At 54.9% G+C, this 26,887-nt stretch overlaps 1 protein-coding gene across 6 annotated transcripts in view; it reads right to left on the reverse strand.

Moving 5' to 3' along the window:
* The window catches only part of MYO9B (myosin IXB), an 85,231-nt gene that overhangs the window by 54,229 nt on the left and 4,115 nt on the right, over nucleotides 1-26,887 (reverse strand). For all 6 annotated transcript variants that reach the window (XM_044253980.1, XM_044253979.1, XM_044253976.1 and 3 more), the window contains exon 2: nucleotides 11,294-12,189. In XM_044253980.1, coding sequence (XP_044109915.1) covers nucleotides 11,294-12,133 — 840 coding nt within the window. In that variant the 5' untranslated portion in view covers nucleotides 12,134-12,189. The remainder of the gene's footprint in view (nucleotides 1-11,293; nucleotides 12,190-26,887) is intronic.

Here is a 26,887-nt window from a genome sequence, read left to right on the forward strand (position 1 = left end):
TCCTGTAAATTCCAAGGAAATTCCAAATTTCTGGGTGCTTAAAATACAGCCCATAATTTCACTTTTCTCTTAGACACAGCGTTCCCAAAAATATAAGTGCCCCTTTTGTCTAAAATACCCTTTGATGGTCTCACAGTGTCAGGGCCCTGCACTTTTTTAAGGCAGCAGACCAGAAAGGCAGCCCCAGGTCCATAGGGCACAGGAGGGACAAGAGCATCAGTGAGACCCACCTTCCAGATGGTCACCCCTTCCCTGGTGCTTCTCCGCAAATCCCCCCACCCCGCCCCGGCCACCACTGCCATAGGACACTCCTATGCTCTCCTTAGCTCCCCCAGACACCCTCTCATCTTTCTGCAATCCCTCCCACTTTGCAGCTGGGCTGAGTCCCCTGACTGTCTGTCACCCCACCTCTCTCCCCTGTCTCTGATCAGGTGGCTCCTGGTAGCGGCTCCCCATTTTCTGCCTCTCAGGACATCCTTGCAGTGATGGGGCAGTACCCGTACCCGCTGGTTTGCATGAAGCCCCAGGGCTGGGAACGGGCTAGCCCCACCCTGGGCCACCAGAAACTCATCCTCATGCTCCTCTCTCTGGCTGAGTCATCCTGCCCCAGCTGTGAGCCCCAGCGAGGCTGGGGGGCACAGGTCTAACACCTCAGACGCTAGTTAGCTTCCTTCAGTAGTGCCCCAGCCCTGCATGCACACTTCCGGCCCGGCCCCATCAGCTCTAATGCCTTCGCGCTGCTTCTCCGAGCAGCTCCTGGAGGACCTAGGGATTGCTGTGGGGGTGGTGGGGAGCGTCCAGGTGGGATTGGGGTTTCTCACTCTGTGACTCCGGCAGACGGCAATGCCCCTGCAGGCAAGGGTGCAGGAGGCCTCAGGGCCCACGGTACAGCTGGAAACCCTCTGAGGGGCCTCTGCGAGGGTACAAGGCTGGGTGGAGGCCCCACACGGCCCCCACCACCCTCAGCCAGAGCTCAAAGATGCTGGCTATTAAAGCACTCTCGGTTGCCTGCTGAGACCCAGAGTGGGAGAGCCTGAGAGCAAGAAGCCCCGTACAGAGGCCCAGGCTGGAGCTGGCCGTGCTGAACTTTCTGGAATATCTACATCCCAGTCCTCCTTTCCTGACCCCTCCAAACCACTTTAAGACTGTATAGTTCTGGGGTGCCTGAGTGGCTCAGTCTGTTAAGCGTCTGCCCCACATCCTGCCCAGGGTCCTGGGATCGAGCCCCACGTCGGGCTCCCTGCTCAGAGGACAGCCTGCTACTCCCTCTCCCTCTGCCCCTTCCCTCTGCTTGTGCTCTCTTGCTGTCTCTCAAATAAATAAATACAATCTTAAAAAAAAAAAAAAGACTCTGCAGTTCTGACTTCAGTTCTTTTTTTTTTTTTTTTAAAGATTTTATTTATTTATTTGAGAGAGAGAGACAGTGAGAGAGAGCATGAGCGAGGAGAAGGTCAGAGAGCGAAGCAGACTCCCCATGGAGCTGGGAGCCTGATGTGGGACTCGATCCCGGGACTCCAGGATCACGCCCTGAGCCGAAGGCAGTCGTCCAACCAACTGAGCCACCCAGGCGTCCCCTGACTTCAGTTCTGATGTGTGGGTTTTTTTCTCCCACACCAAGCTCTCCTCCAACATCGGCTGGGCGTCCTACGATTCAACTCAATTCTGACACTGTTTCCCCTGAGACAGTAGCAGCTCCCACAGGTTACGGTCTCAGTCCTCCAAAGTCTGCATAGGAAAGTCAGAGGTTCCTACACCCCCCTCTTCGGGGTTGATGAATCTGCAAGAGCGATTCGCAGAACCTGGGAAACCAGTTTATTCGCTCCATTTCCGGTTTCTTACAAAAGGTTAAAGCTCAGGACTAGCCAGATGGAGGAGACACATGGCGCAGCGTATGAGGGACGCTGCCATGTCCCGAGCGCGCCACCCTCCCAGCACCTCCACGGAGTCACCAGCTCAGAAGCCCTCGACTCCCTCCCTTTGTGTTCTTCTGGAGGCTTCGTCACATAGGCACGGCAGGTTAAACCATTGGCCGTTGCTGACTGATTTCAACCTCTGGCTCTTCTTCCCCTCCCCAGAGGTCAGGGGCATGGCTGAAAGTTCCAACCTTTTAATCACGTGGTTGGTTCCCCTGGCAACCAGCCCCCATCCTTAGGTGCATTCCAGAAATCACCTCGTTGATATAACCGCCTTGTTATTCTCATCACTTAGCAAATTCTAAGAGTTTTCAGAGTTCTGGGCCAGGAACAGGAGTTAAATCAAGCATATACTTATTACAAGTCACAATACTACACGCTCCGCTATGGGTAGATGTTTACGGACGCACGTATCTATACCTGGCGTGAATATAAAATGCAGAAAGATTTCGGTTGGTGATAGCAGTTCTCTGGAATGAGGGTGGAAACCTGGTTTCCTACATTTGAGGAGGAATTGCTGAGCAGAGGGTGAGAAGAGGGCATGAAGAAAGTTAACTGTGGCAAGTTCCAGAATGTTCTACGTGAATGTACAGGTATGAGGGGTCAGCTAACCTTTCCTATTGAGGGTCAAGTGGCAGACATGTTTGGTTTTGTGGGCTCTCTGGTTGTCTCTGCTGCAAAGGCTCTGCGCTCAGCCTTTGTGAAGGCAGGGTGAAAATCCACCACAGACAATACGTAAATGAGGAGGCATGGCTACGTGCCAATAAAACTTTATTTATAGCAACAGGTCCTGGCAGGTTTAACCTGTGGGCTATAGTTTGCCAATTCCTGCTACGTACTAAAAGAAATCATACTTCAAATAAGGAAAAAAGATACTTCAGACGAGCAGCGGCAGCACTTTATGAAAAAAAGCAAAGAAAAGCACCTGGGTAGAACCAAAAGCAGTGACAAAATGTGTCATGATTTTGCTGAATTGGGGCAGAGAACCACGCGTGCTCCCCAGTGGTACAAACCACGATGGTGGGCCTGGCGGGCTTCCTGCTGGGGAGACACTTGAAGGAGACATGAGGCAAACCACAACCAACACTTGCTGTTAGGTTCTGAAAGTCACACCGGGAAGACAGGGGTCGAGGGATGACGGAAGTCCAGGTTTTAGGAAGCAGCCCGAACCACAACAGAAACCCACTCGCGTGCTCTCACGGAGGTCCCTGCAGTCAGACCTGCAGGGAGCGAGCGTGTGACTTCTCGGCTCTGGGGGGCCTCGAGTGGGGCAACTGCATTTTTTGATTATTGACAAGCAGCTCTTAAAATATCCCTTTTAAGATGTTACTCAAGGGGCCACCTCCAAGGCCAAACCCAAGTGTATTTGGGTGGCAACAAAGACGCAAGGTGATTTCTGGTCTCGGGGCGGGGTGGAAGGGGGGCTGTGACCATTTGGGAGGCTCTGGCTGAAGCAGCACCGGCCTCCTCTTTCCGGGAATGACCAAGAAAGCCAGCAGGAGCCTGGACCCCTGCCTGCCAGCCGCCCTGAGTGCCGGGGCTGAATATAGTTGATGTGTAAGCACAATGGTGTAATGTTACCAAAATAAATAAATAAATAAATAAATAATCTGAAGTTATTTGGGTATAAAACATCTGTGCCACTGAAATCGCTCTTGGCATGCAGTCAAGCTAAAACTGACTGTCAGTGGGGGCGACTCAGCCCCACCGGGGGACACCTGGTGATGCCCGGGTTGTCCTGACCGGGATGGGGACTGCTCCTCGCACGTGATGGGTCGAGGCCAGGTTTGCCACTCAATGTCCTATAGCATACAGGATGGCTCTTACAACGGGGAGTGATCCGGCCCCACGTGGGTGGCCTCCATCTCTGTGTGTTTCTATCTGCAAGGTCTGAAGCCGACCCCACACGACCCCACACAGGCGTTGCTCATCCTCTTGGCCCCGGTGGGCTTTGCCCTGCCCCACCCCCTTCCTGCTCCAGGTTCTGGCTTTAGCTCCTACCTTCCTTCAGGCTGCTCTGCCGACCTGGACTCCCTGCTCCCGCCAATGACTCCCCCAGACATCCCGGGGAGGCCATACTGGGGACAGAATCAGCCAGAGATTTGACTCCTTGCTCTGTGCACCCACCCGAGGGGGACCCACCTGCCTCCTGGGCTCTCAGCAGCTGGGCTCTAGCACCTTCTCTCATTCTTGCACCACCCAATCTCCCTATAAGGCCCACTGCCCCGGGACTCCACCCCGGCTCTCCTCTTCCCTCCGCTGTTGATGGCTGACGCTGCTGTTCGCATCGGTGACCTTCCAGCCACCCAGCCTCAAGGATGGCCCAGAACAGCTGGAGCTCGTGTGTGGTGGATGCCTTCTGGGAGCTCTAAGTCTGTACCACTCCCCCGGCTAAGCTGCATGCCCACTGCAGCTCACCCCAACTCAGGAGTGTCTGGGGACTCCAGCCCAAGGCCCAAGGTGGCCTGTGAACCCAGACTCAGCCCTGGACTTGTCTGGTCAGCATACCTCCCTCTAGAACATCCCATGCTGCTGCCCTAGGCCCTCCCTAGCCCATGCCCCACCCCCTACCAGCAGCCAAGCTTCCCCTCGACGGACCCAACGAACAAGTGTTCTTAGGACTCTCACCCCAAAACACCTCCATATCCACGTCCAGTAAACACAACCTGGCTTTGGGGGCCCTCAGATCTGGGAAGGGGAGGGGTACCAGATAAAGGCTGCTGCCCCAAACACGTCTCCTGCTGCAAGGGCTCTGGCTCTTCCTTGTGGGTGTGCGACACCAACCCCTTCCCTCCTTGCTCCCCATCCTGGGCCTCCTCCCTGCTGTGTAGCCCATGCCCTGAAGGGGGCCCCTGGAGGTCTGTCCTTGGCCATCTGTCCCTTTCTCAACCCTGGCTCCTCCTGGCAAGCTCGATGCCCCCGCCCCGCCCCCCGCCCGCCGCTAACACACAAAGGGCAGGGGGCAGCACCCAGCCAAGAGGCACCCTGGCCGGCCACCTGCTCGCGGCCCCTCTGCCCGTGGAGCCTGCTGGGTCACGTGACTGGACTACCTTTAAGGCCCAAAAGCACTGGGGGCAAGGGATCTTTGTGCTGCCCGTGCTCAGGCCCCCTCTAGATGACAGCAGTCCACATCAGCCCCCAGAAGCAGCTCCAGGCAGACTGTGCGGCCACCTCGGACCCTGTCCTGCCAACAGCATACGTGAATGTTCTCATCTGCCGCCGGGGGCCCTGGGTGGCCGGCCCTGTGTGCTCACTGCCCACTGACTGCCAGCCTCCCTCCGCCTGCTACCCTCTTAGCAGGTGCTGCGGGCACACACAGATGGGTGACATGGACGGACAGAAGATGATGACCCAGGCATGTCTACCGGCCCCATCCTGCCCTCAACCCACCCAGGAGGGCCCCAAATGTCCGGAACAGGCTGCTGGCGGGGCTTTGCTCCCCTCCTATCAGCATGGCCCAGGCAAGCACAAGTGCCTCCACTGCTCCGGTCCACCCCCATCCTCCTGATGATCCCTTCCATCCTCCCATCCATCCTCCTGTCACTGCTGGGGGTGGGGGGGGGGGCTGGCCAGGGCAGGGAGGGGCCAGGGCGCAGGAGGAAAGCTAACTGCAGACTCAGCCGGATGAAGGAATGCAGTCCTGGGCCGGCCGACTGGTGAGAGAGGAACAAAGCGGGGCCTTAGCCACGGGACGGAGTATTACTCAGCTATAGAAAGGAATGAAGCCCTGATTCATGCTACGGCGTGGGTGCACCTTGAGAACATCGCGCCGAGTGAGAGGAGTCAGGCACAAAAGGCCACACAGGGTCGGATCCCGCTGATAGGAAGCGCCTGGAACAGGCAATTCCACAGAGAGAGCAAGTCGGCTTGTAGTTGCCAGGGGCTGGGGGAGAGTGATGGGGAGTGACTGCTCGTGGTGTTTCTTTTTGGGGGGATGGGAATGTTCTAGAACTAGAGAGAGCTGAGGGCTGCACAACATAATTGATGTATTGAACATGACTGAATCGTACGCTTCAAGTAGGTCTCAGGAAAGCTCAACCCTAACCGCAGACCCCTGTTTCTGGAACCTCGTTTCTGGAACCTCTGTCACCCTGGCCGAGTGGCTTCCCCTGTGTGCCCCTAACACTGGGCAGAGGCTTGCCCGTGCGTGCAGTTGTGGGAATGAAGGGTATGGCCTGGGCAGGCGTCCCTGAGAGCAAAGGGCACAGTGGATAATGGCAAATGGTTCTGGGTGACCTCTCTGGCTGAGCTGAACCCGTGTTAATACATAGTCGTGGGAACAGACCCAGCAGCCCGGTGGGTGGAGGGGGGCTGGGAGCCTCCTGGGGCCACATGAGACTGGGGTTGTGGGTCCTAAAAGGGGACTGGTGCTCAGGACTGAGGTTGGCGTCGACACTAGTCCCAGGACTGGGTCCTTCAGGGCCCCTAGCTGTGAGTTGGGGGCAGCAGTGAGCTCCAGGCCCCCCTGGGTCCCATATCTTGCTGTCCCAGGTCACTAGCCTCCCCCTGTGGGTGTGGCAGGTGGCTCAGGGTGTCTCAGGCTCCCACCTCTGTGTGCCAGGTCACAGTGGCTACGCGAAGGCTCAGAACCCCAGCCTTTGACTGCTTGGGAAAATGGCCCAGCCAGCAAGCAAGCATCCTTGTTTCATTTCTGCTTTCGAAATTAAAACCCTGTGCACATCAGCAAATGCTGGTACAGTTCAGGAAAGAGAACACCAACCCTGAGGCCCTGAGGCCCTGACGCTGAGGTCTGCAGGCCCGGGGAGAAGAGCACGCCTGGGCACGCTCTGTGGCCAGCCCTGCGGCCGAGGCCTCGGTGGCTGCGTCTAGAGTCACCAAGTTCTCTGAGGGCCCCCCGGGATGGGCAGTGGACCCCAGCGCACAGGAGGGAGTACCCCAGGTCCCTCACTATGCTAGTGAGGCTGCCTGCTGCGCCCTCAGCGTTTCTGAGAGAAAACAACAGTCCCCCACAAATGTCACATTCCTGGAGGCAGTGCAGAGGCCAGGCTGCGGGAAGGCAGAGTAGGGCCTAGTGACATCGTGTGAAACGGTGACCATAAGTGACAGTAACAGTTAACTGCAATGGCAGGCAGATCAGCTGATTGGAACTGGCTTCCACAGTGCCCCCTTCCTGTTTTCTGGTCAGAATTGCACAGCGAAGCTGCAACCCACAGCACCGGTGGGGGGGATGGGAGGCTGACAAGCAAACCTCAAAACAATTCAACTTCTCCTTTCAGGGAGCTGAGAAAAAGTCCCAAATGCTACAAGAGGTATCAATCTTGGGCTTCCTTCAGTCCTGGCCAAGGTGAGAGGAAATCTTTCATGAAGACCATAGAGAGGTACCATGAACTCAGGCTCAGACCCCAGCCGGGTTCCCACCACGATCCAGCCATGGCTGCCTGTGGTGTGGCCTGGGGAACCCAGACGGCAGTGGGTTGACTTGTGTCCCTTCCAAAGATACTCTCCCTGGAACCCATTATGAAGGAACCTTATTTGGAAATAGGGATTCTGGAGACATAACTAAAATAAGGATTTTGAGGTGATATCATCCGGATTTACAGTGGGTCCTGAATCTAATGACAAGTGTCCTTACGTGAGAAAGAAAATGAGACAGAGACACAAAGCAATGAAGACCACATGCAGGTAGAGGCAGAAAAATAGGAGAGATGATACCACAAGCTGAGCGACAAACACCAAAGGGTGTGTTGGTGGCCATCAAAAAGCCGGAGAAGGGCCTGGGACAGATTCTCCCTTCAGAGTCTCCAGAAGGATCCCACCACGCCCACAACTTAATTTTAGACTTCCAACCTCCAGCACTGTGACAAATCAATTCCTGTTTGCTTCAAGCACCCACCCCACCCCGTGTTTGTGGTACTTTGTGACAGTAGCCCCAGGGCATTTGCACACTGCATGTCTTTCTCCGACCGTCATTCCTTATCTTTAAAATGGGCTGTTTTCCATCTGAAACTGGACCCAAAGGCACAATAACAAATTATTCCTGTTATTAGAAAGTGACCTTTGGCTTAGCTCAGAATGGCTAGAACTTGTGAACAGTTTCTAAACGGTCAGCGCCGGAAAGACTTGGTCTCGTGGGATCCAGAGCTGTGACTCTAAGACCGTCGTTCCCACCTGGGGAATAATCTGTCCCCAGGGGACACCGCGTGATGTCTGGGGACATTTTCAGTTGTCACATCGGTGGTGGGGGAGGGGTAGGTTGCACTGCTGGCATCTGTTGGGTGGAGGCCAGGAGTACGGCTCAGCGTCCTGCCATGCAGAGGACCGCCCCGTCAGGGAATGGCGCAGCCACAGACGTCAGTGGTGCTCTGGCTGAGAAGCCCAGCTCCAAACTAAAACAATCTTCTCCCTTTCCAAACGGTCGCCCCAGGAAGCACGTTTATGGCCATGACGTGGTTTTGGCTCCAGTCTGTTTTGGAAGCCAGCGTGGGCACCGCCCTCCAGCAGCTCCTACCCTAACCGTTCGGGAAATTTTGGCCTCCCCGGCTCACACTGCGGAGGCCAGAGGGAGGCAGCCGGGCGGGGTTGGGGGCATCTGACTCACGAGGTGCAGACACTAGGCAAGAAGGGTGACTAATGGCCCTCCAAGAATGTGCCAGAATCCCGTGGGGCAGCTTCAGGGGAGGAGCTCCCAGGATGACTACTGATCAGGGGCAGCCCTCAGGGAAGGAGGCATCGGGGTGGCTCCCAGCTCTCGCTCACCCCACAGGGGCTTGCTGTGGGCAGACTTGTCACCAACGATGTCCATGTCTGGACCCCTCTGAATGGAGCCTTATTTGGAAATGGGGTCTTTGCTGATGTAACTAGTTAGGATGAGGTCATTCTGGGTTAGGGCCGGCCCTAAATCCAATGCCTGACGTCACTGTCAGAGGAGGCCACGTGGCCAGAGGCTGCAATGGTGGGGGCGGGGCGGAGTGGTGGGGCCAAGAACCAAGGAACGTTAGAACCTCTAGAAGCGGGAAGAGGTGACAGGCAGGACACTCCCTTGAATCCCTCTCTGGGAGAGAAGAGTTTTCTGTTGTTTGAAGCCACCCGGTTTGTGACCATTTGTTACGGGAGCCATCGGATCTCAGCCCGCTTACCCTGCACGGTCCTCGGCCAGGAAAGGAAACGGCACCACAGGGTCAAACCTGTCTCTTCACCGTGCTGTGTTGAGGCCTCTGGGCTCAGAGTCCACATGGAGCAGGGACACAGCCACCCGCCTGCCCGGTTTGGTGAGGGGTAAATGGTCCCCTTGGTGGAACACCTGATTTGGTAAATGCCAGATCCGTCCTCTTGTGCCCACACAGCTGACATCACCGACAGCCTGCTCCATTTCATCTCTGACCTGCCGGGGCTCCTGCCTGGTGCTGAGGCCAAGTTCTGGAGTGGGGATGGAGTCAGGTCACCCTACACACCCTGCGTAGCTCCCACATCACACACACTCTGTAGCTCACAAGGTCCCAAACGATCAGCCCATCACCTCCCTATCACCTCCCTGTCCCCACTGCCTCCTGCTCTGCCCCTTGCTTACTCTGCGCTGGCCCCATCTTGTGCCCTGCAGGCCCCCTGCCTTTTTCTAGCTCAAGACACAGTCTGGCCTCCCAGCCTTTGTGTGGGCTCACGTGACCTCCTTCTGGGCCCAGCTCGCCCAGAGTCCCCTCTCTCCTCCCTTATGCCTTCCTCCTTGGGCATGCCTGCTGTTCTCATTGGTACCTGGCTGGCATACGAGGCCTGCTGCTTATTTTGCGGCCTGCCTCCTCATTACTAGGGCGACCCTTTGTGTAGGTTTGGGCCAGCACATAGCCCGGGGCCTAGAACGGTGCCTGGTACACAGCAGACATGCTCACAGAGTAATCTACAGAAGACACAGATGATCAAAACAAAGGAGGCAAGACATGCGGGGTACACAGCATTAAAGAGAAAAACACACTTTGTGGCTGATTACTCCGTAGTTTTTAAAACATTTGCATGAAAAAACGACTGTAAGTATATACAGAAGAAACTGGCTGGCTATCCATGTTGTTCCAGGGTCAGACTGCACAACCCCAACTAATTTCTTGCTGATGATCTCAGCGATCATCCGAAAGGAAGAAGAACTGAAATGTACTCGGCAGGCAAAGCCCAGAAAGCCTTTCGGTGAATCTGCATGGCAGCAAGGGGGCTGCATCAGCCTTCGACTTAGGAGGTCGGGGGGATCAGCCAGAGGTCAGAGGCCAACCCTTTGGGATGGGTAGGTTCCCCCCCCCCCGCCAAAAGGACAGTCTAGGGTCCTATGGAGGGACAGACTACAGCCCACCCAGATGATGTGGCATCACTCAGTGATACAAAGACATGAGCTCTCGGGCCACTAAGGAACCTTGAATGTCTGTTACTAACGGAAAGAAGCTGGTCTGAAAAGGCTACGGCCAGAATGAATCCAACTCTGTGGCATTCGGGAAAAGGCAAGAGACATGGATGCATCTGGTCCCAAGACCCCAAGAGTGAGGGATGCTGTGTGGTCACTGCCCCCGCCCCTGCGTCCAGAAGGCTCAGACACAGTGTTGCCCGTGGCTTGAGTCTGGCCAATGGGGACACTGGACGGAGGGTCTAGTGATGGAGGGCACTTCCTCCCCCACTGCCTTTATGGTGATGCCAGGGGGCCCCCCTCCCTCGGCGTCACTATCTCTTGGCCCCCAGGCCTGCGTCCTGCATTGCTGGCTGCCTTGTGTACCAGGGGCTCCATCATCGACTATACCTAGCTGTGAATCGCTCAGTTTGGACACATCACCCTTTTCTTTCTGGGAGCGGGAGAATAGACTACTATCCTGTAGGCATCAATCATGTATTAATTGGGGCCTCCCTCCCTACATTCTGATACTTTGGATCAGGGGACCTGGCTGACCTTGAAAAAGGACTGCCCCTCCCAGAGCTAGCTAACCACTGTGTGCTGTGCTCTGCATCTGCAAACAAGCCATTCCGGAGCCCATCCACCACTGCCACGTCTCTTCCCAGGTTGTGGCACTCTGGGCCGCTAGCTCCTGCCCTGAGCACCCCAGGACCAGGTCCCAGTCCACCAGGATGCCCCCATTTCTCAGATCCCTAGAATTATTCAACCGAGCCAATCCTAAGCCTGCTGACCCCGGCTGACCCGTTCCTTCCCGTGAAAACCACAGCGGAGACTCTCCCCACACTTCCCCTAGTCCAGCTGTCACCCCACCGGCCCTGGTGCTCCCGACATGGCTTGCTGAGTGCCCCCCGCCCATGCCTCCCAGTTTCTGGGAAACCGAAAGTGAGTGTAACCAACAATCTGCCCGAGGGTGGTGGTCTCACTGGACCAGAACGAGAACAAAACCCAGGCTTTCGAAGGCAGAGGGCCGGCCCCTCCCACCAACAGCCCGGCTCACCTCCAGCACCGGGCCGGCGCCCAGGATGGTCCTCTCGACACCGCTGGCGTAGCCCTTCTGGCTCAGCGCGGTGAGGCAGTGGATCAGGAAGTTGGTGCTCTGCGTCTTGCCCGAGCCGCTCTCGCCCGAGATCACGATGCACTGGTTGACCTGCTTCCGGAGCATGGCATAGTAGGCCACGTCGGCCAGCGCGAACACGTGCGGTTCCAGCTTGCCCAGCTGCTGGTTCTCATACATCTTCACGTACTTGGGGTTGTAGATGGGGAGGAACTTGAAGGGGTTCACGGCTACCAGGATGCTGCCCGCGTAAGTGTAGATCTTCTGCTGCAGGAAGCGGTGCCTGAGGTTTTTCAGGAGGTTCTCCTCCGTCAGCTCGGGGAGGTTGCACAGATCGTCAAAGTCCGCCTGCTGCCGGGGCAGGAGGCCGCGCTCCACCAGGCGCCGGGTGGCTGTGGCCTGGGCCACCAGCTGCATTTGCACGTACTTGATGGTGCCGTCCGCGTTGCGCTCCTGCAGCAGGAAGTAGTAGCCGTCCTCCTGCGGGTGCTCGTCCTGGGCCCGCCGGGGCCACAGCAGCACGCGGTGCACGGGCGAGTCATTGGCCTCCAGCACCCACTCCTCCCCACCTGTCTCCTTCACCTCCACAAGCACGTAGCACTTGGTGCCGTCCAGCTGCAGGATGGCGACGGCATCCTGGATGACGTCCGAAGTGGTGCTGTCCTTGGTGGCGGTCACACGGCACGAGGCCCGGCTCTCGCTGGTGGCCAGCTGCGGGTAGATGCGCAGGTGGTAGGCCGCCTGCCCCGCGCGGCCGGAGCTGCCTGCCTCGTTCACACTCATCCTGCCGGCGGCCTGGCCTCAGCATGCCTCCCGGGCTCGGGGCGCGCGTCCTGGAGCTGGAAGGGAGGGGGTGGCACGGTCAGAGTGGTGGTGGAGCGGGGTGGTGGGGGAAAATGGCACTGGCACCCAACCCTTGCCCCTGATAGGGCTCTGGCCAAAAGCAAAAAGAGCACAAGAGTCTCTGTCTGTCCCTAAATGTGACCCAGCCTAAGGTTTGTGACTCTTGGACAGTGACATCATGACACTTCCCACCCCCCTCTCCGCAAAAGACCAGACTCGTCCCCTAGAGTTTGCTCCATCCCAACCCCTGTTCTTGCCCCCCTCCCCCTAGGGTCAGCCTCTTAGATTTTCAAGTCTAATAGCCATGACCACCTTGTGGTCAAGCCTTTCCCAGCCCACATCCTTCCTGGCCTCTACTCTCTCTCTCTCTTTTTTTTTTTTTTTTAATATTTTATTTATTTATTTGACACAGAGAGAGAGATCACAAGTAGACAGAGAGGCAGGCAGAAAGAGAGGAGGAAGCAGGCTCCCCGCTGAGCAGAGAGCCCGATGTGGGGCTCGATCCCAGGACCCCGAGATCATGACCTGAGCCGAAGGCAGCGGCTTAACCCACTGAGCCACCCAGGCGCCCCCTGGCCTCTACTTTCTTGACAAAACCTCCCCCAGAAGCTCCCCAAGCTCCCCCGTGGGCCTTGATTTTGTCCCCAACACACATACGGGGCAGCAGGAGGCATGCTGGGTTGAGCAAGACTGAACCTGCCCCGAAACTCAGGGATTCTGAAACTCCATCAGCTGGGGGGGGGGATTCATCAGGGAGAGCCCCCAAAAACTGGTTTGAGAGAACTGCTCAGAGTGCATTTGCTTCTAGACCTCATGCCCTCATTCTAATTGTGACAAGATCATCAGACAGACCCACATCAAGGGCATCCTGCTGGACACCTGGCCAGTCTTCCCCAAGACTGCCAAGGTCTTAAGCAACACAGAAAGACTGAGTTAGCATCCAGACAGGAGGAGACTGGAAAGGTGTGACAATTTAATCCAATGGGGTTCCCTGGATGGGGTCCTTAACCAGAAAGAGGACATGAATGGGAAGAACCGGTGACAGCCACATAACATCAGGGGGCTGGTGAAGAGCAGCAAACCAATGTCCCTCTCTTAGTCGGACAAATATGCCCTGATCGTGTAAGGTGTTTATAAGATCATCTAAGATTTGAGGAAGCTAGGGGAGGGGTACAGGGGACTCTGTGCAGTCTTTACAACTTTTTGTAGATCTAAAATGACTCTGACATAAAACGTTTATTTAAAAAAAAATGCATTTGCAGGTGCCTGGGTGGCTCAGTTAGTTGGGCAACTGCCTTCGGCTCAGGTCATGGTCCCTGAGTCCCGGGATCGAGTCCCACCTCGGGCTCCCAGCTCTAAGGGGAGTCTGCTTTGTCCTCTGATCTCTCCCCTCTCATGCTTTCTCTCACTGTCTCTCTCTCAAATAAATAAATAAAATCTTTTAAAAAATGCATTTGCTTCTTAAGACATTGCAGGAAAAAGAAAATGCAGCCAATGTTTCCAACAGTCCATTTTGTGTTTTGGAGTCAGAGACACAAATGCAGTGTGGGTCCTGTGTGGGCTCAGTGTGGGCCACCTAAGGTGCAGCTGAGGATACAAAGATGAACCAGACCTTGGTTCAAAGCCCAGCAGGAGCGGCTGGTATGCAAATGTGAGAGTGTGTCAACCACGCAAACAAGAAGTTACAACCCTTGAGAGCCAGAGAAGGCTTTAGGAGAGTGGCAACATCTAAGAGGGGTTCTGAAGGATGAAGAGGAGTTCGTTCAACAGGGAGGTGAAAGGAGGGAAGAGGGTATGGAAGGCCCACTCCTTGTTTTTGTGGATAGTTTTATTGGAAATGTAGCCCATTCATTTACATATCATCTCTGGTTGCCTTTATTATAACAGCAGGGCTAAACAGTTTTGACAAGGCTGTGTAAGCTTAAGGCCTTGAAAGCCAAATGCACCTATTTTCCAGTCCTTTACAGAAAAAGTCTGCTAGAGGGAAAAAAGAAGTTTGCGGCCTTGGACCCTCGACAGAAGCATGACTCAGCAGAGGAGCGTGAGGGGCGACTGGAGGCTGAGATGCTTCAGATTCTGGGAAACCAAGTCCCACAGCGGCGTTTGGAGGGTGGGGGAGGGGGAGGCTGAACAAAACTACCCATAATGAAGCTGTTGTGAGAGAGCCCGTGGCCGGTTGTAGGCAGTGGCAACAGGCTAGAAGGTCGGGGAAGGTGGGAATTTTTATTTTTTTATTTTTTTGAATATTTACTTTTTAAAATTTTTTCCTAAATTAAGAAATTTTGATGGGTTTTCTTCCAGTTTAACAGATGTTACCTACCTGTTAACAAAACTCAGATTGTTCTCTATGTGATGCACCGGTACACACCCATGTCATAAAACATACCGAAACATATTTTTAATGCCTTCTTGGCATGTCACTGTACACACAAATTGTGAGGCCTGGGATCCTTCTGCTACCAGTGGGCAGCTGGTTTTGATTTCTCGGGCACGCATCCTTACACACACCTCTGAGCATTTCCTTGGGGTTGTTGCATTTAAGCCAGATTAGCAGATGGACAGATACAAACGTTGCTAAATGCCTTCAAACAGACACAGGATAAGGCAGACATGCTATATTAGATTACATGGTTCATCTACTTTGGATATAATTTAGGCAATTTCTTTAGAAGTTGGTTATACAACTAGATGTGACCCAGCAGTTCCTCCCCTAGGAGTTACTCAAGAGAAATAAAGACGATGTCCCTACAGGGACTGTAAACGAATGGTATTTGTGGCATTGCTTCTAAGAGCTCCACATTGGAAACAACTCAAATGGGTGTTGGCCCACGAACGGAGGAACACACGGGCCACAAAAAGGGACAATACTCAGGTAGGAGAAGGGACCAACCTCTGATCCTTGCAACAGCACGGAACCACAAGGAACAACTTCAGAATCTGCGTGCTAAGCGGAAAAAGGACAACAAAAAACCAAAAAACGTACAGACCCAACAGTACTGCTCCTAGGTATACACCTAAGAGAAATGAAAATAGGTGTTCAAAGAAATCCTTGCACATGTGTGTTCATAGCAGCACAATTCGCAACAGCCAGAAAGGTGGAAACAACCCAAGTGTCTACCAGCTGATGAATGAACAGACCCTGGTCCCTCCACATAAAGGAATATTACGCAGCCATAAAAAGGAACGAAGCCCCGATATCCACTACCATTTGGACGGACCTCGAAAACATCGTGTTGAGTGAAAGCAGTCAGACACAAAAGGCCACACAGTGTAGGATCCCATTTAAACAAAACGTTCAGAATAGGCAAATCCATTCGGACAGAAAGCAGATGGGTGGTTGCCAGGGGCTGGGGAGGGAGGTGGAGGGAATACGAAGTGACCGCTCATGGGGACAGGGGTTCCTTGTAGGGGATAAAATTGTTCTGGACCTAGACAACGGAGGTTGCACAACACCAACAACGTACAAAACACCACTGAATCGAACACTTTAAAATGACGAATCCTATGCTATGTGAGTTTCACCTCAGTAAGTTTTTTTTTTTCCAAGTTTATTTACTACTAAGTAATGTCTGCACCCAACGTGGGACTCCAACTCGTGACCCTGAGATCAAGAGTCACGCTCTTCCGACTGGGCCAGCCAGGCAGCCTCAACCTCAATAAAGTTTTAAAAGTATGATACCACGTATGTAGAATTCTAGAAAATGCAGGGTATAGAGACAGAAAGTCAATCAGTGGCTGCTTGGGGGCTGGGCAGGCTGGGATGACAAAGGAGCCCACGGAGACTTGTTGGGTGACGAATGCCTTCACCATCTCGGGTGTGGCGGTGGGCTCACGAGTGTTTGCACGCGCCACGATTCGCCAAATTGCACACTTTAAAGAAGTACAGTTAGTTTACAGCGTATCAGTTACGGTTAAGAAAGCTCTTTTTAGGGACGCCTGGGTGGCTCAGTTGGTTAAGCGGCTGCTTTCAGCTTAGGTCATGATCCCAGCGTCCTGGGATGGAGTCCTACATCGGCTCTTTGCTCAGCAGGGAGTCTGCTTCTCCCTCTGACTCTGCCTGCCACTCTTTGTCTGCCTGTGCTCACTCTCTCTGACAAATAAATAAAATTTAAAAAAAAAAAAAAACCTCTTTTTAAAAATTACGGGGATTATGGAAGAACCCAGTCCCCCAGGGGAACCTCTTATAAAAACTTCTTGCTCTCTTTCCAAAATACCCAACCCCTGAGCCCCGTCAATGAGCTCTTGGGATGCCGCGGCACGGGGACTGCCAGGAACCCATGTCAGGTGTTCAAAGGTGACAGGCGGGAGCTGTCTGCCCAGCTGTCCCCTGACCTAACTAGTGCTGATCACAGAACCTTCGAGGGCAGCACTGCACAGCTGTGGAAGGCGGACAGGAGATGCTGCTTCCGAGCCAGGTGAGAAATGCAGGGGCCCGAACCGTTGGACATGCACCTTCACCATGGCCATGCCCGTGCTCACGAACACACAACTTGTGCAGATGCAGACACACGTGGACATGTATGCCTTTGTGCACGGATACATCCAAACTCATGTGCACACACACCAAAGCCCAGACGGGCGCAAGCGGCTTCATGTGAACACACCCACATGCGTGCATGCAGGTACACACAGGGACACGCATGCACACACATACACGTGCACAGAGCCCGGGCTGCAGGCAGAGCTGGCCCCGTCTGTGACTTGCACTTGTGGAGACACGGCTGATGGGCACCACAGCTGCTGGAGGCCACATCTGGCTCACCGACTCCGGGCTCTAGGCTGTCTCACGTCCAAGGTCGGGAATGCGGGTAGTGGGAGGGTCGCACACACGTGCCTGTTTGGCCTGAGTGAGGAGCTATCAGAGCCCCCAATCCAATCTTGTTCCTGCTTCAGAGACCTCCCCCACCCGCCTTGGCGAGGGCCTGGTTCGACGCGGCCAGCTAGATTCAGCCCCAGCCCCATCCTCCAGGGTCAGTCAGTCATCAGATCCCCTCGGAGCCCCACAGGGGATGTTTGCGGCTCTGGGCCCCTTGGTGTAGGGAGCAGAAGACAGCCCCGTGCTCAGAGACTGGGGGCCAGGCGGGCAGTCACAGGACCGGCGGGTGCCTGCCCCACCCCCCAGGCCAGGAGGAAGAAGATAAGACCTGCTCAGGGGGGCTGATGACTACCAGGACTACAAGGAGGGCTACAACCGAGGAGTAGGGGTAGGCAGGACAGACAGCATCTGGGGTCCCCTGCAAGAGTCCCCACAGGGCCCACCACGTCTATCATGTCTATCTCCTGGGAAATTCCTCTGCCTCAGACATGTCTTGGGGCCCTCCCCATCCAGCCTGGCCTCACGGGGGCCCTTCTCCCCAGGGAGCCCACACTCTCCTTTCCCCTCTTCCAGAATGGTTCATCTGAAGGACGATCCTCCCCCTCAAAACAGTTCCTGTGCCTTAAAACCAAAGACACTAATAAACCCTCTTCCCTGCCCAGGGTAAAGCCTGGTTCCCTCCTCCCTTCCACATGACTTGCAACCAGCCCTTCCCACCCCCTCCTGCCCCTCAACCCAGCATTCCCTCCCGCTACAAATACCACTGTGCCTCTCCCCAAAGATGCCACCATGCTCCCACCAGTCACATCTGCCAGCCACCGGCCTCTCCTGGTTCTGCTCCAGGGCAGGGACCCCCCCACCCCAAACAACCCAGACTCTGTCCCTGGGGCCTATCCACTCTGCTGCACACTCCCCGGGGCCACGCTCCACTTCCAGCCCGCCATGGGCCACCTCTCCCACCCCTAAACACCCCGAAGGCTTGTTCCCTGCTCCCCCTCCCACATCCTCCCTGACCACATCCTGACTACTGTCACCGTGTCCCCAGAGCTGCCCCCTCTTCTCCCCAGCCAATCAGGAGGGCCCCTAGGTAGAACGTCCTGCCTCTATCCTCTGGGCTGCTGCAGGGGAGCCCCTGGGGACAGCGGTCTAGATGTGCCCGGCCTGGCACAGAGCCCCTTTCTACCCAACCAGGCCCAGGCTCAAAGATCAGACCCTGCAGGTTTCTCCAGGCCCACTAGGGAGAAGCCGTCCAAAGCCCCTGACCCACAGCAGAAAGCCTGGTTCTCGCCTGGGCTGTGTCCCAATAAGATACCCACCAGGCCTTCACCACAGGCCTGGAGGGCTGCCCACCCCTCCACTCCCAGGTCCCCTGCCCTCTCTCTCCCTCATCCACACCTCAGATGGGGGGCCCCACCCCACCTGGCTGCCTCCCCTGAGTGCTACTCTTGTCCCCTCAGGTCAGAACGCCCTCCGAGCCCCACCCGCCACCAGTCCCAGGTCACCTCTGCTCTCAATGCAAAATCTTAGGGAAGCACAGAGTTCCCTCGCTCCGCAGGTGGCATCATTTCCCCTACAACACTGGGCTGATCTGATCTGATCCCCTCTGCATTTTGACCGAGATCCCCCCCATCACAATCCATTCTGCCAAAGTGACTTCCAAGAGACCCACCCAAGAGAGTTCTGCCCGAAGTGGTATAAGCATGCCTGCCTCCTCGCTTCCTCGCTGGCACCGAGTGTTAATACTTTCTCAACCCCCAGCCATCCGTGGCCACAAAAGAGCATCCTGTCATTGATGTTCCTTCGACTGTCAGGTGAGGCTTTTAATAGTTGCACTGAACAACTATTTTTCTGTTTCTGTTAAGTTGTTCGTGTCCTTTGCCCACTTTTCCCTGCTGTTTTGGAACAGCTCTTTGTATAGGAAGGGTATTAACGGTTTGCCAGGGTCAAGGGCGATTTGCTTTTACTTAGGGTATTTTTGGATACAAATAAGGATTTTCCAGGCAGTCAGATCTGCGGGTGATTTCCTTCATGTCTGCTGCCTACTCCTCTCTCAGGTGATTAACACAGAACTAATATTTCGCATCCCCCTCCTTCCCTGGATTTATTCTTTACCTTTAGGCTCTGATCCAACTGGAAAGTATTCTGGTGGTGTAGGAGTTTCCTAGGGCCGCTGCAATTAAGTACTACAAATTAGGTGGCTTACCACAGCAGAAATTTCTTGTCTCACATTTCTGGAGGGGTCCAAAATCAAGGTGTTGGCAGGCAGGGCTGGCTCCTTCTGGAGGCTCAGAGGGAGAATCCTTCCCATGCTTCCCCTAGCTTCTAGTAGCTGCTGGCAACCCTCAGCGGTTCCTTGGCTTATAAATGTATCATTCTGACCTCTTCATCCATCATCACCTGGTGTCTTTTGTTTCTGTGTCTTTTTAATTTAAATAACTCATTTATTTATTTGAGAGAGAGAGAGAGAGAGCACGCACATAAGCAGGGGGGAGGGGTAGAGGGAGGGGGGAAGTGGACTCCCCACTGAGCAGGGAGCCCGATGCAGGACTCGATCCCAGGACCCTGGGATCATGACCTGAGCCAAAGGCAGACGCTTAACCGACTGAGCTGCCCAGGCGCCCTCGTGTCTTCTCTTCTCATAGAGATACCACCTACTGGATTCAGGATGAGTTCCTCTTGAGACCTTTCACTTATTGTACCCGCGAAGATCTTATTTCTCATCAAGGTCACATTCTGAGGTTTCAGGTACACAGGAGTTTGGGGGAGACAGGAGTCAACCCAGGATCGTGTGGGAGGTGAAATGGGGGATCCAAGTGATCTCCTTCAATAAAGAATCCTCTCCCCTGATCAGGGAGCTTCCTTGGTTTGTTCAATACAGTATATTAAGTTATTTTACACATGGGGGTCTGCTTCTGGGCTGCTGATGCCTGCACGATGCCATGATGTTTTGATTATCACAGCTTCAGGGGACATTCTCAAACAATGACATCTCTCTTGGAGGGACTATGCTGTTTTCTCTGGTTTCCAAGCCCCGCCTTCCATCACTGAGTCTCAGCGGAGCCTGAGACCTGGAAGTGAGTCATGCTGTGGCTTCAAGGTCCTGGTCACAAGTGGATGTGAAACCTGTGCCCCAAGAATCCCCAGACTGTACCCAGAATGAAGGGAAGGAGGTCTGGAACTGGGGGTGGCAGATCCCTGGACTGAGGGGGACAGGGGGATGGGATGTGGGGGCACCGGGGCAGCTTGGCCAAGTGGTGACTACAGGCTGCAGCCGTACTGGGGGCAGCGGGTCCTGCAAACCCATGTCTTCATCTTCCCTCTGAAACAACACCATTCCACCCTTCAGCAGATGCTCACCAAAGCAGTCATGGTGTGTGAAGGGGAAGCAAAACCCATCACCAGACGGATGGGACCAGTCTACCCAGACCTGCATGGGTGACCCGTGTCCTCGTCACCCAACAGAGACCAGGCTGGCAGACTATAAAGCTGCCCATGGAAAGAGCCAAGAGGCGGAAACAAAATGCCTGTCGGAGGATGAGTGGATAAATCAAATGTGGCTGAGACGGTGGAATATTACTCAGCCATAAAAAAGGAACAAAGCCCCGACTAACACAAGCTTGGCCATGGGTGGACCTTGAAAACACGGGGGTGAGTGAGGGAAGCCAGATGCAGAAGGCCCCATCGTGTAGGACTCCATTTATGTGAAACATCCAGAACAGGCAAATGCAAAGAGACAGAAAGCAGATGAGAGGTTGCCGGGGGCTGGGGGAAGGAAGGGAGTGACTGCTCGTGCGGACGGAGTTTCCTTTTGAGGGGAAGGAACTGTTCCACATCTAGACAGAGGCAGGGGTTGCACTCTATCGAGTGCGAATCCATTCGATGTTACTAACACTAATTCCATGTGCTTTTTACCACAGCCAGAGAAATTCCTGCTGAAAAACCTAAACCCTGGAAAAGTAAAAGGCTTTGCAAACACCACACTTGCATACTTTCTGCCCTTTGAAAAAATTCAGGACCTTTCTCTTATATGTTCTTGGAGAAGGGAAAGGCAGGCAAAGCCGGTGGGGGTTGTGCAGTGGGAGGGAACGACATAACCAAAAATTAGGCCCTGGGGGTGAAGGGGCAGGCGTGAACGAGCTGCTCTCGAGGGGCCTGGCCGGGGGCCGGTGCTCAAACACATGCAAGGTTCTGCCTGTCGGCCTGGCGAATAATTCGGAATTCACTGGAAAATAAGGCAGATGGGGGCCTCCAGAAAGTGTAGCGTAGCTGCTTGGTTTATATAAGGCCATAATTTGAAGCCACATGTTTATCAGATGAAATCATTCTCAAGCTAAAAGGAGAAGTCCAGCATTATAGCAGAATCATGTAGGAAGCACTTAGAATTCTGCGCGTTTCTACTTTCCAGTGCACACTTCCTTGAGTCTGGGGAGACTTCTGGAGAAGAAACAATCGTGTCAGATGCACGATGGTAAAGACGGACGCACTGAGGAACAGCCACCCACTCCGGTGTCGGACTCACACACTACTTCTCAGGGGCGGCAGCTCAGAGCTGGAGGGCAACGGGAGGTCTACACTGGGGTGATGTGGCCACACGCAGAGAAACGCCTGGAGCCTCCAGCAGCTGGAGGAGGCAAGGAAGGATCCCCTCCCATCCCTGGCCCTACCTCTGGATCCTTTGGAGGGATAGGTCCGCACTGATGCTTCGATTCTGGATTTATGGCCTCCAGAACTTTGAGAGAATCACTTTCTATTGTTTAAACCACTGGGTTTGCGGCCCCGATTTGTGGCAGCCCCAGGACACGGATCCAAGTGTCCAGAGCAGAAGGTACCAGATGCTCTGAGCAAATCTCTCATCGGGAGGGACCACTGTATTTCTTCTGCTTTAGTCTGCATATCCCCGAGAAGCCCATCCCACACCCTTGGGGGCATGACAGTCCCTTGCTTCCCTAAGTCCTCCCCTCCAAACCTTCCAGTCTTGCCCAACGGGTCTGGGCCCTGGAAACAGCCCCTCCCTCAGGAGGGTGCTGGGGGCGGCATGTTCCACTCAGACAGCTTTCTCCCTGGGGTCTGTGACTACCTCCCGGGCCCCCTCTGAAACGGAACAGGCTATCATCTTTCATACATTCCATATCATTCTTTCAATGAATGTTGCTCCAGTGCAGGCCCTGTGCTCAGCCTGGGGGTGTGAATACGTGGAAGTGAAGGAGGCCAAAGGGGACTGGCTTTTAGGGAACTTGACAACAAACCAACCCGTGAGCAGAGGGGCACTTGCAACGGCAAGAGCACTGGGATAAAGGAAAAATCTGGTGTAGTATTCAACCAGTGATTATCGCCCAAGGTCAAGTCTGTGCTGTCCTAGCGGACACCTGCCTCTGGCTAGAGGCTGGAGACATTCTGGTTGTCGCTGCTGGGGGAATAGGGAGGCGCTGCTGGAGGGAGGAGGCCGGGGCCGCTGCTCTATACCCTACAGCATACAGGATGCCCCCCACCCACCCCGAGACAGCAGAAGCGCCACCATGGAGACGGAAACTGACCAGGGCAGGGTGGGCATTCTGGACGAACCAGGAGGCAAGGAAGCGCCCAGAGAGGACAGTTGCTGAGGCCAGTGCAGTTGAGAAGGGGCAGACAGACTGAGCTCTTGGGGAGGGCGGCTGAGCCTAGGGCGGCAAGCGCCAAGGGCAGGGGCAGCTGGAGCTGGCCTCAGAACAAGGGGTCCAGTGTGGCCAGGAAGGCCGAGGCTGGAGGGGGAGGGCCCGAGGTCAGGAAGGTCAGATCCCACAGGGCTTTATGAACGTGGGACAGAGTTTCAGTTTTCAGGCAAGTCTGATGGGAGCCTGGCTGGCTGGAGGCATTGAGAACCGGGACAAGAGTGACATCTGGAAGGGGTCAACCAGGCTGTATGGGGCAGGTGGGCCATGGGGGGGTTGCTGTTGGTCCCCGACTCTAGCAGGGGCCTGGGACAGGGAGGGAGAGGATTGATGGTGGCCAGGCCAGTGGGACACCGGATGGCTCTGGTTACACGAGGAAGGCAGATTTACAAAGTCTTGGGACTCATGCCTCAGGTCCTTCCCTGGTGACCAGTGGGCTCCCTAAATGGCGACTCAGAAGTCTCCCAGGGAAGAGGGTTTAGATAGGCATAAGAGACCCCTTTAGAAACCCCTCTCCAAATCCCACAATCCACCTGTTGTCATGCCCAGGTGAAAAGCCACCTTGAGAACCTCCTGTGGGCGGCCACGGTGACCACACCCAAAAGCTCTGCTTGAGACCCTGGCTCAGGAAAAACAAGGGAAAGGGGCCCACGGAGCCCCGCTCTGCTTATAAAGGTGGTCTGGATCTTCATGGACCTCAGGCAGGGCTCCAAGGGGGCTTCTGTGCCAGCCTGGTTGCAAGGGACAGAGTGGGCTCACTCCTCGGCCAAAATGCCCAGCACGGTCAGTCACTCGGCTCCACGGGAACCCCCCCCCCACCTGGAGGACAAGTGTCCTGGGGATTTGGGGAGCAAGTCATGCTTCACTGGCTGCTTCATTCCTGGAACCTGGAGCAAAGCAACTGTTTGCTTGGCTGTTCCTGAGCTCTCTGCAGAGTGCACACTCTCTGAGCTGTTATCACCTCAAAATCCACGGTGCCTCCCACCGGGGGCCTCCACCTTGGTTCTGGTTTCTTCCACAACATCCCCTTTGCCTCACCCCTCCCCAGAGGCCCCGGGGCCCACTGGCTTTAACTTCAAAATGGCGTCTTGGTCTGATAAGACTCTTCCTTCCTTCTAAGACGACTTACTGAGGGGGAATCCACATACCACATAGCTCAAGTGTTTGCAGGGTGCGGGGCAGCAGCGTGCTTGCTGTGTTCAGAGACGTGGGCCGTCACCACCACATCCACTCCAGAATATTCCCCTCTCAGAAGGGAATCTTAGTTACCCCTCTGTCCTGCCAACAAGACCCTCGAGCCCATCCTCATTTTCTTGTTCCCGTGGAACTGCTTGCATCACCGGCCCCACTCTGTCCCCCCAACACTTGTGGCTGCAATATGGGGTCCTCGGGCCCCCAGGGTCGTCTCCTCTCCTCCACCTGTGTCCCTGGGCCTCATGGTCTTCACCTGGGCCGGGATCCTTCCTGGCCGCGCAGCCTAACCTCTGGCCACAATGATCTGGTTCCACTTTTCCACCCAGTAAGCTCTCCCAGGCAGCCCACAGCCCAGGGTTCTGCCTTGTCAACATCTTTGGTGACGGCCACCAACTGGTTCCCCTCCTAGCCTATCCACAATCATCACAAAGGCAAGGGGTAAAAGGGTCCCTGCGGGCCAGCCACAGGCTTGACACATGGTGTCTCAGCGGCTCTTCTTGCCCTAGAGCTTAGCATTCTTTCTAGAGCCTCAGCATTCTCTCGCTCCCAGGCCGACTGTGGCCCCAGGAGACATCTAGCAATGACTAGAGACAGTTTTGATTGTTCCAACTAGGGGAAGGGGAGCTTTCCTGGAGTGGGGGTGGGGGAGTGGGTACAGACCAGGGACACTGCTCAGTACCCTATCCCAGAGAACAGAGCCCCCAATCCAGAAAATGATTTGGCCCTAGATGCCAACAGTGCTGAGACTGATTAATACTGTGTTAATTATTTGGGGGGGGGGGAAGATTTAGGTCCCTAGCTCATGTACACATCAGGATAAAAGTCCCGATGAGTTAAATGGTACAAACCAGGTGATCTGTCCCAGTATCTGTGAGTTACAACCTCTCTCCCTCCCTACTCGGTGCATTGACCTGTGTGTGGCATCCTCGGACCTCAACGAGGTAACAGAATTATAGAACACAAAGGCTCTTAGGTCTCACGGAACCCTTCAAACAGTCAATCTAGGGTTGGCTTTTCTCTAAGGGGACACTTAGCGATACCCGGAGACATTTTTGCTTCTCACGAATCAGGGGCCAGAGGGCCGCTGCTAGCATCTAGTGGGTGGACACCGGGGATGCCCAAGACCGGGGACGCCCGAGACCCGGGATGCCCATTCAACACACTACGACACACAGGACAATCTCCACCCCAGACAATGACCCAGCCCCAGGCATCACCAATGCCCAGGCTGAGAAACTGTGATTTAAATAAATAAGGAAAGCAATGGTCACACGCTTCGAGGGTGTCCCCAGGGCCCAGGAGACATCGGAAGATTCCAAGCCTGAGTTCATCTGACTGCACGATATTTAGAATGAGGGAGCAAGAGAGTGGGCCACCCTCGGGGCTGGACCACCCCAGCTGCCTAGGCCTAGAGACACCTGCCCCAGTTGAGGCTCCTTTCTCTCCGCGGCAGCCCCCCACCCCCCAGCTTCCCCATCTTCATCTGCACTCCCTGCTAAGCCAGCAGGCAGACTCCTATGGGACCACTGAGGGGAGAGACTGGCTTTTTGAGGGTCTGTGGGCAGGGCCTGGCTCTGGCACTTTCTTGTGCCCCCCTCTTTTCTCACTAGTGCCTGATAACCAGCATCTCCACATGACAGCCGAGGAGCCAGTGATCTTCGCTAGCAAGGGCCAGAGACCCTGCTTGCCAGGAAATGAAAGCCCCAGGGGCATCCCGGAGACCTGAGAAGCGCCATCTCCAATCTCGCCCTTGGCTCCCTCTGTTCCGCCCATCCTAGGGCAGGATGGAGATGCTCGGGGAGATGAGGGGGTAGATTTGGGGTAAAGCCCCAGTGAGCCTGTCGCCGATACACTGGTCTGACTTCTCCTGTGGGGAGGCAGGGGCGCCAGCCTCTGAGGGAAAGGACCTTGGCTGGGGCTCATCGGGGGAGCTCTCATGTGGCCCTCTTCCTCCCCCAACAAGCCCTGTGCGGGTCACGAGCTCACTTGGTGTTGGGTGCCTCTCCGCGGGCATGACTCCTGACATGTGCACTCGGGGCAGAGAGGCAAGGGCCATTCTTTTCTCGCGGTATCCCTGAAAGCCAGCTCTGCACCTGCCTCGTTAACACTTTCTGCTGAATGATTTTTCAGACCTTCCAGAAACTTCTTTTGTCCAATCACCTATGGCAGCAGCTGGTCCCAAAGTCATTTTGGTTCATTCACAGAGTCGCTTTTAGATCCCCTCCCGTGACCATGGCAACACTGAGGACAGAGACCTCCGCACGCCTAATTATAAACCTTTGCCAGCCCCCAGGCAGGCACACACAGTCTCCCAGGCCTGGCTCTAAATACATCCCTTGTAATGTCACACGAGACCCGCTCCCTCTGAGCAGGGTCCTTGCCTCTCTATCGTCATCCCAACTGTGAGAACATGTGTGGAATCTGGAAGGTTCCTAATGGGACATTTCCAAAGTTGATGTGGCCAACTTGCCCGCCACCCTTAAGATATTTATTTTAGAAGAGTAAGACTAAACAAAATGAACTCTATTGGTGCAATTATTTATCCAAACCTTCTTCACTCAGTAAGAATGCAATTTGTCCCTTACCCAGTGTGAGGGGCTGAAGTGGGTCCCAACCCACCCCCACTCCCCCATTCATTATGTTGAAGTCCTACTGCCCTGCAGCCCAGAATGTGACTGTATTTGGAGACAGGATCTTTAAAGAGGTGATTCAGTTAAAATGAGGTTATTAGGGTGGGCCCGATCCAACAGGACTAGTGTCCTGACAAGAGAAGATGCGGACACAGGCACACCTAGAAGGAGGACAGTCTGGGGACACAGGGAGAAGACAGTCGACTACACGCTAAGGAGGGAGACCTTGCAACAGAAGTTCCTCTCAGAGAAAAGCAACCCTGCCAACACCTTGATCTTGGACTTCTGGCCTCCAGATTCACGAGACAATAAATTCCTGATGTTTAAGCTGCAGGGTCAGTGCTTCTTTGTCCCAGTGGCCCTGGAAGGCTCGTACACTCAGCAGTGACACTACTGCAGTGCGCGT

This window comes from Neovison vison, chromosome 6, assembly GCF_020171115.1.
Source record: "Neovison vison isolate M4711 chromosome 6, ASM_NN_V1, whole genome shotgun sequence".
NCBI classification, from domain to species: Eukaryota; Metazoa; Chordata; class Mammalia; order Carnivora; family Mustelidae; genus Neogale; species Neogale vison.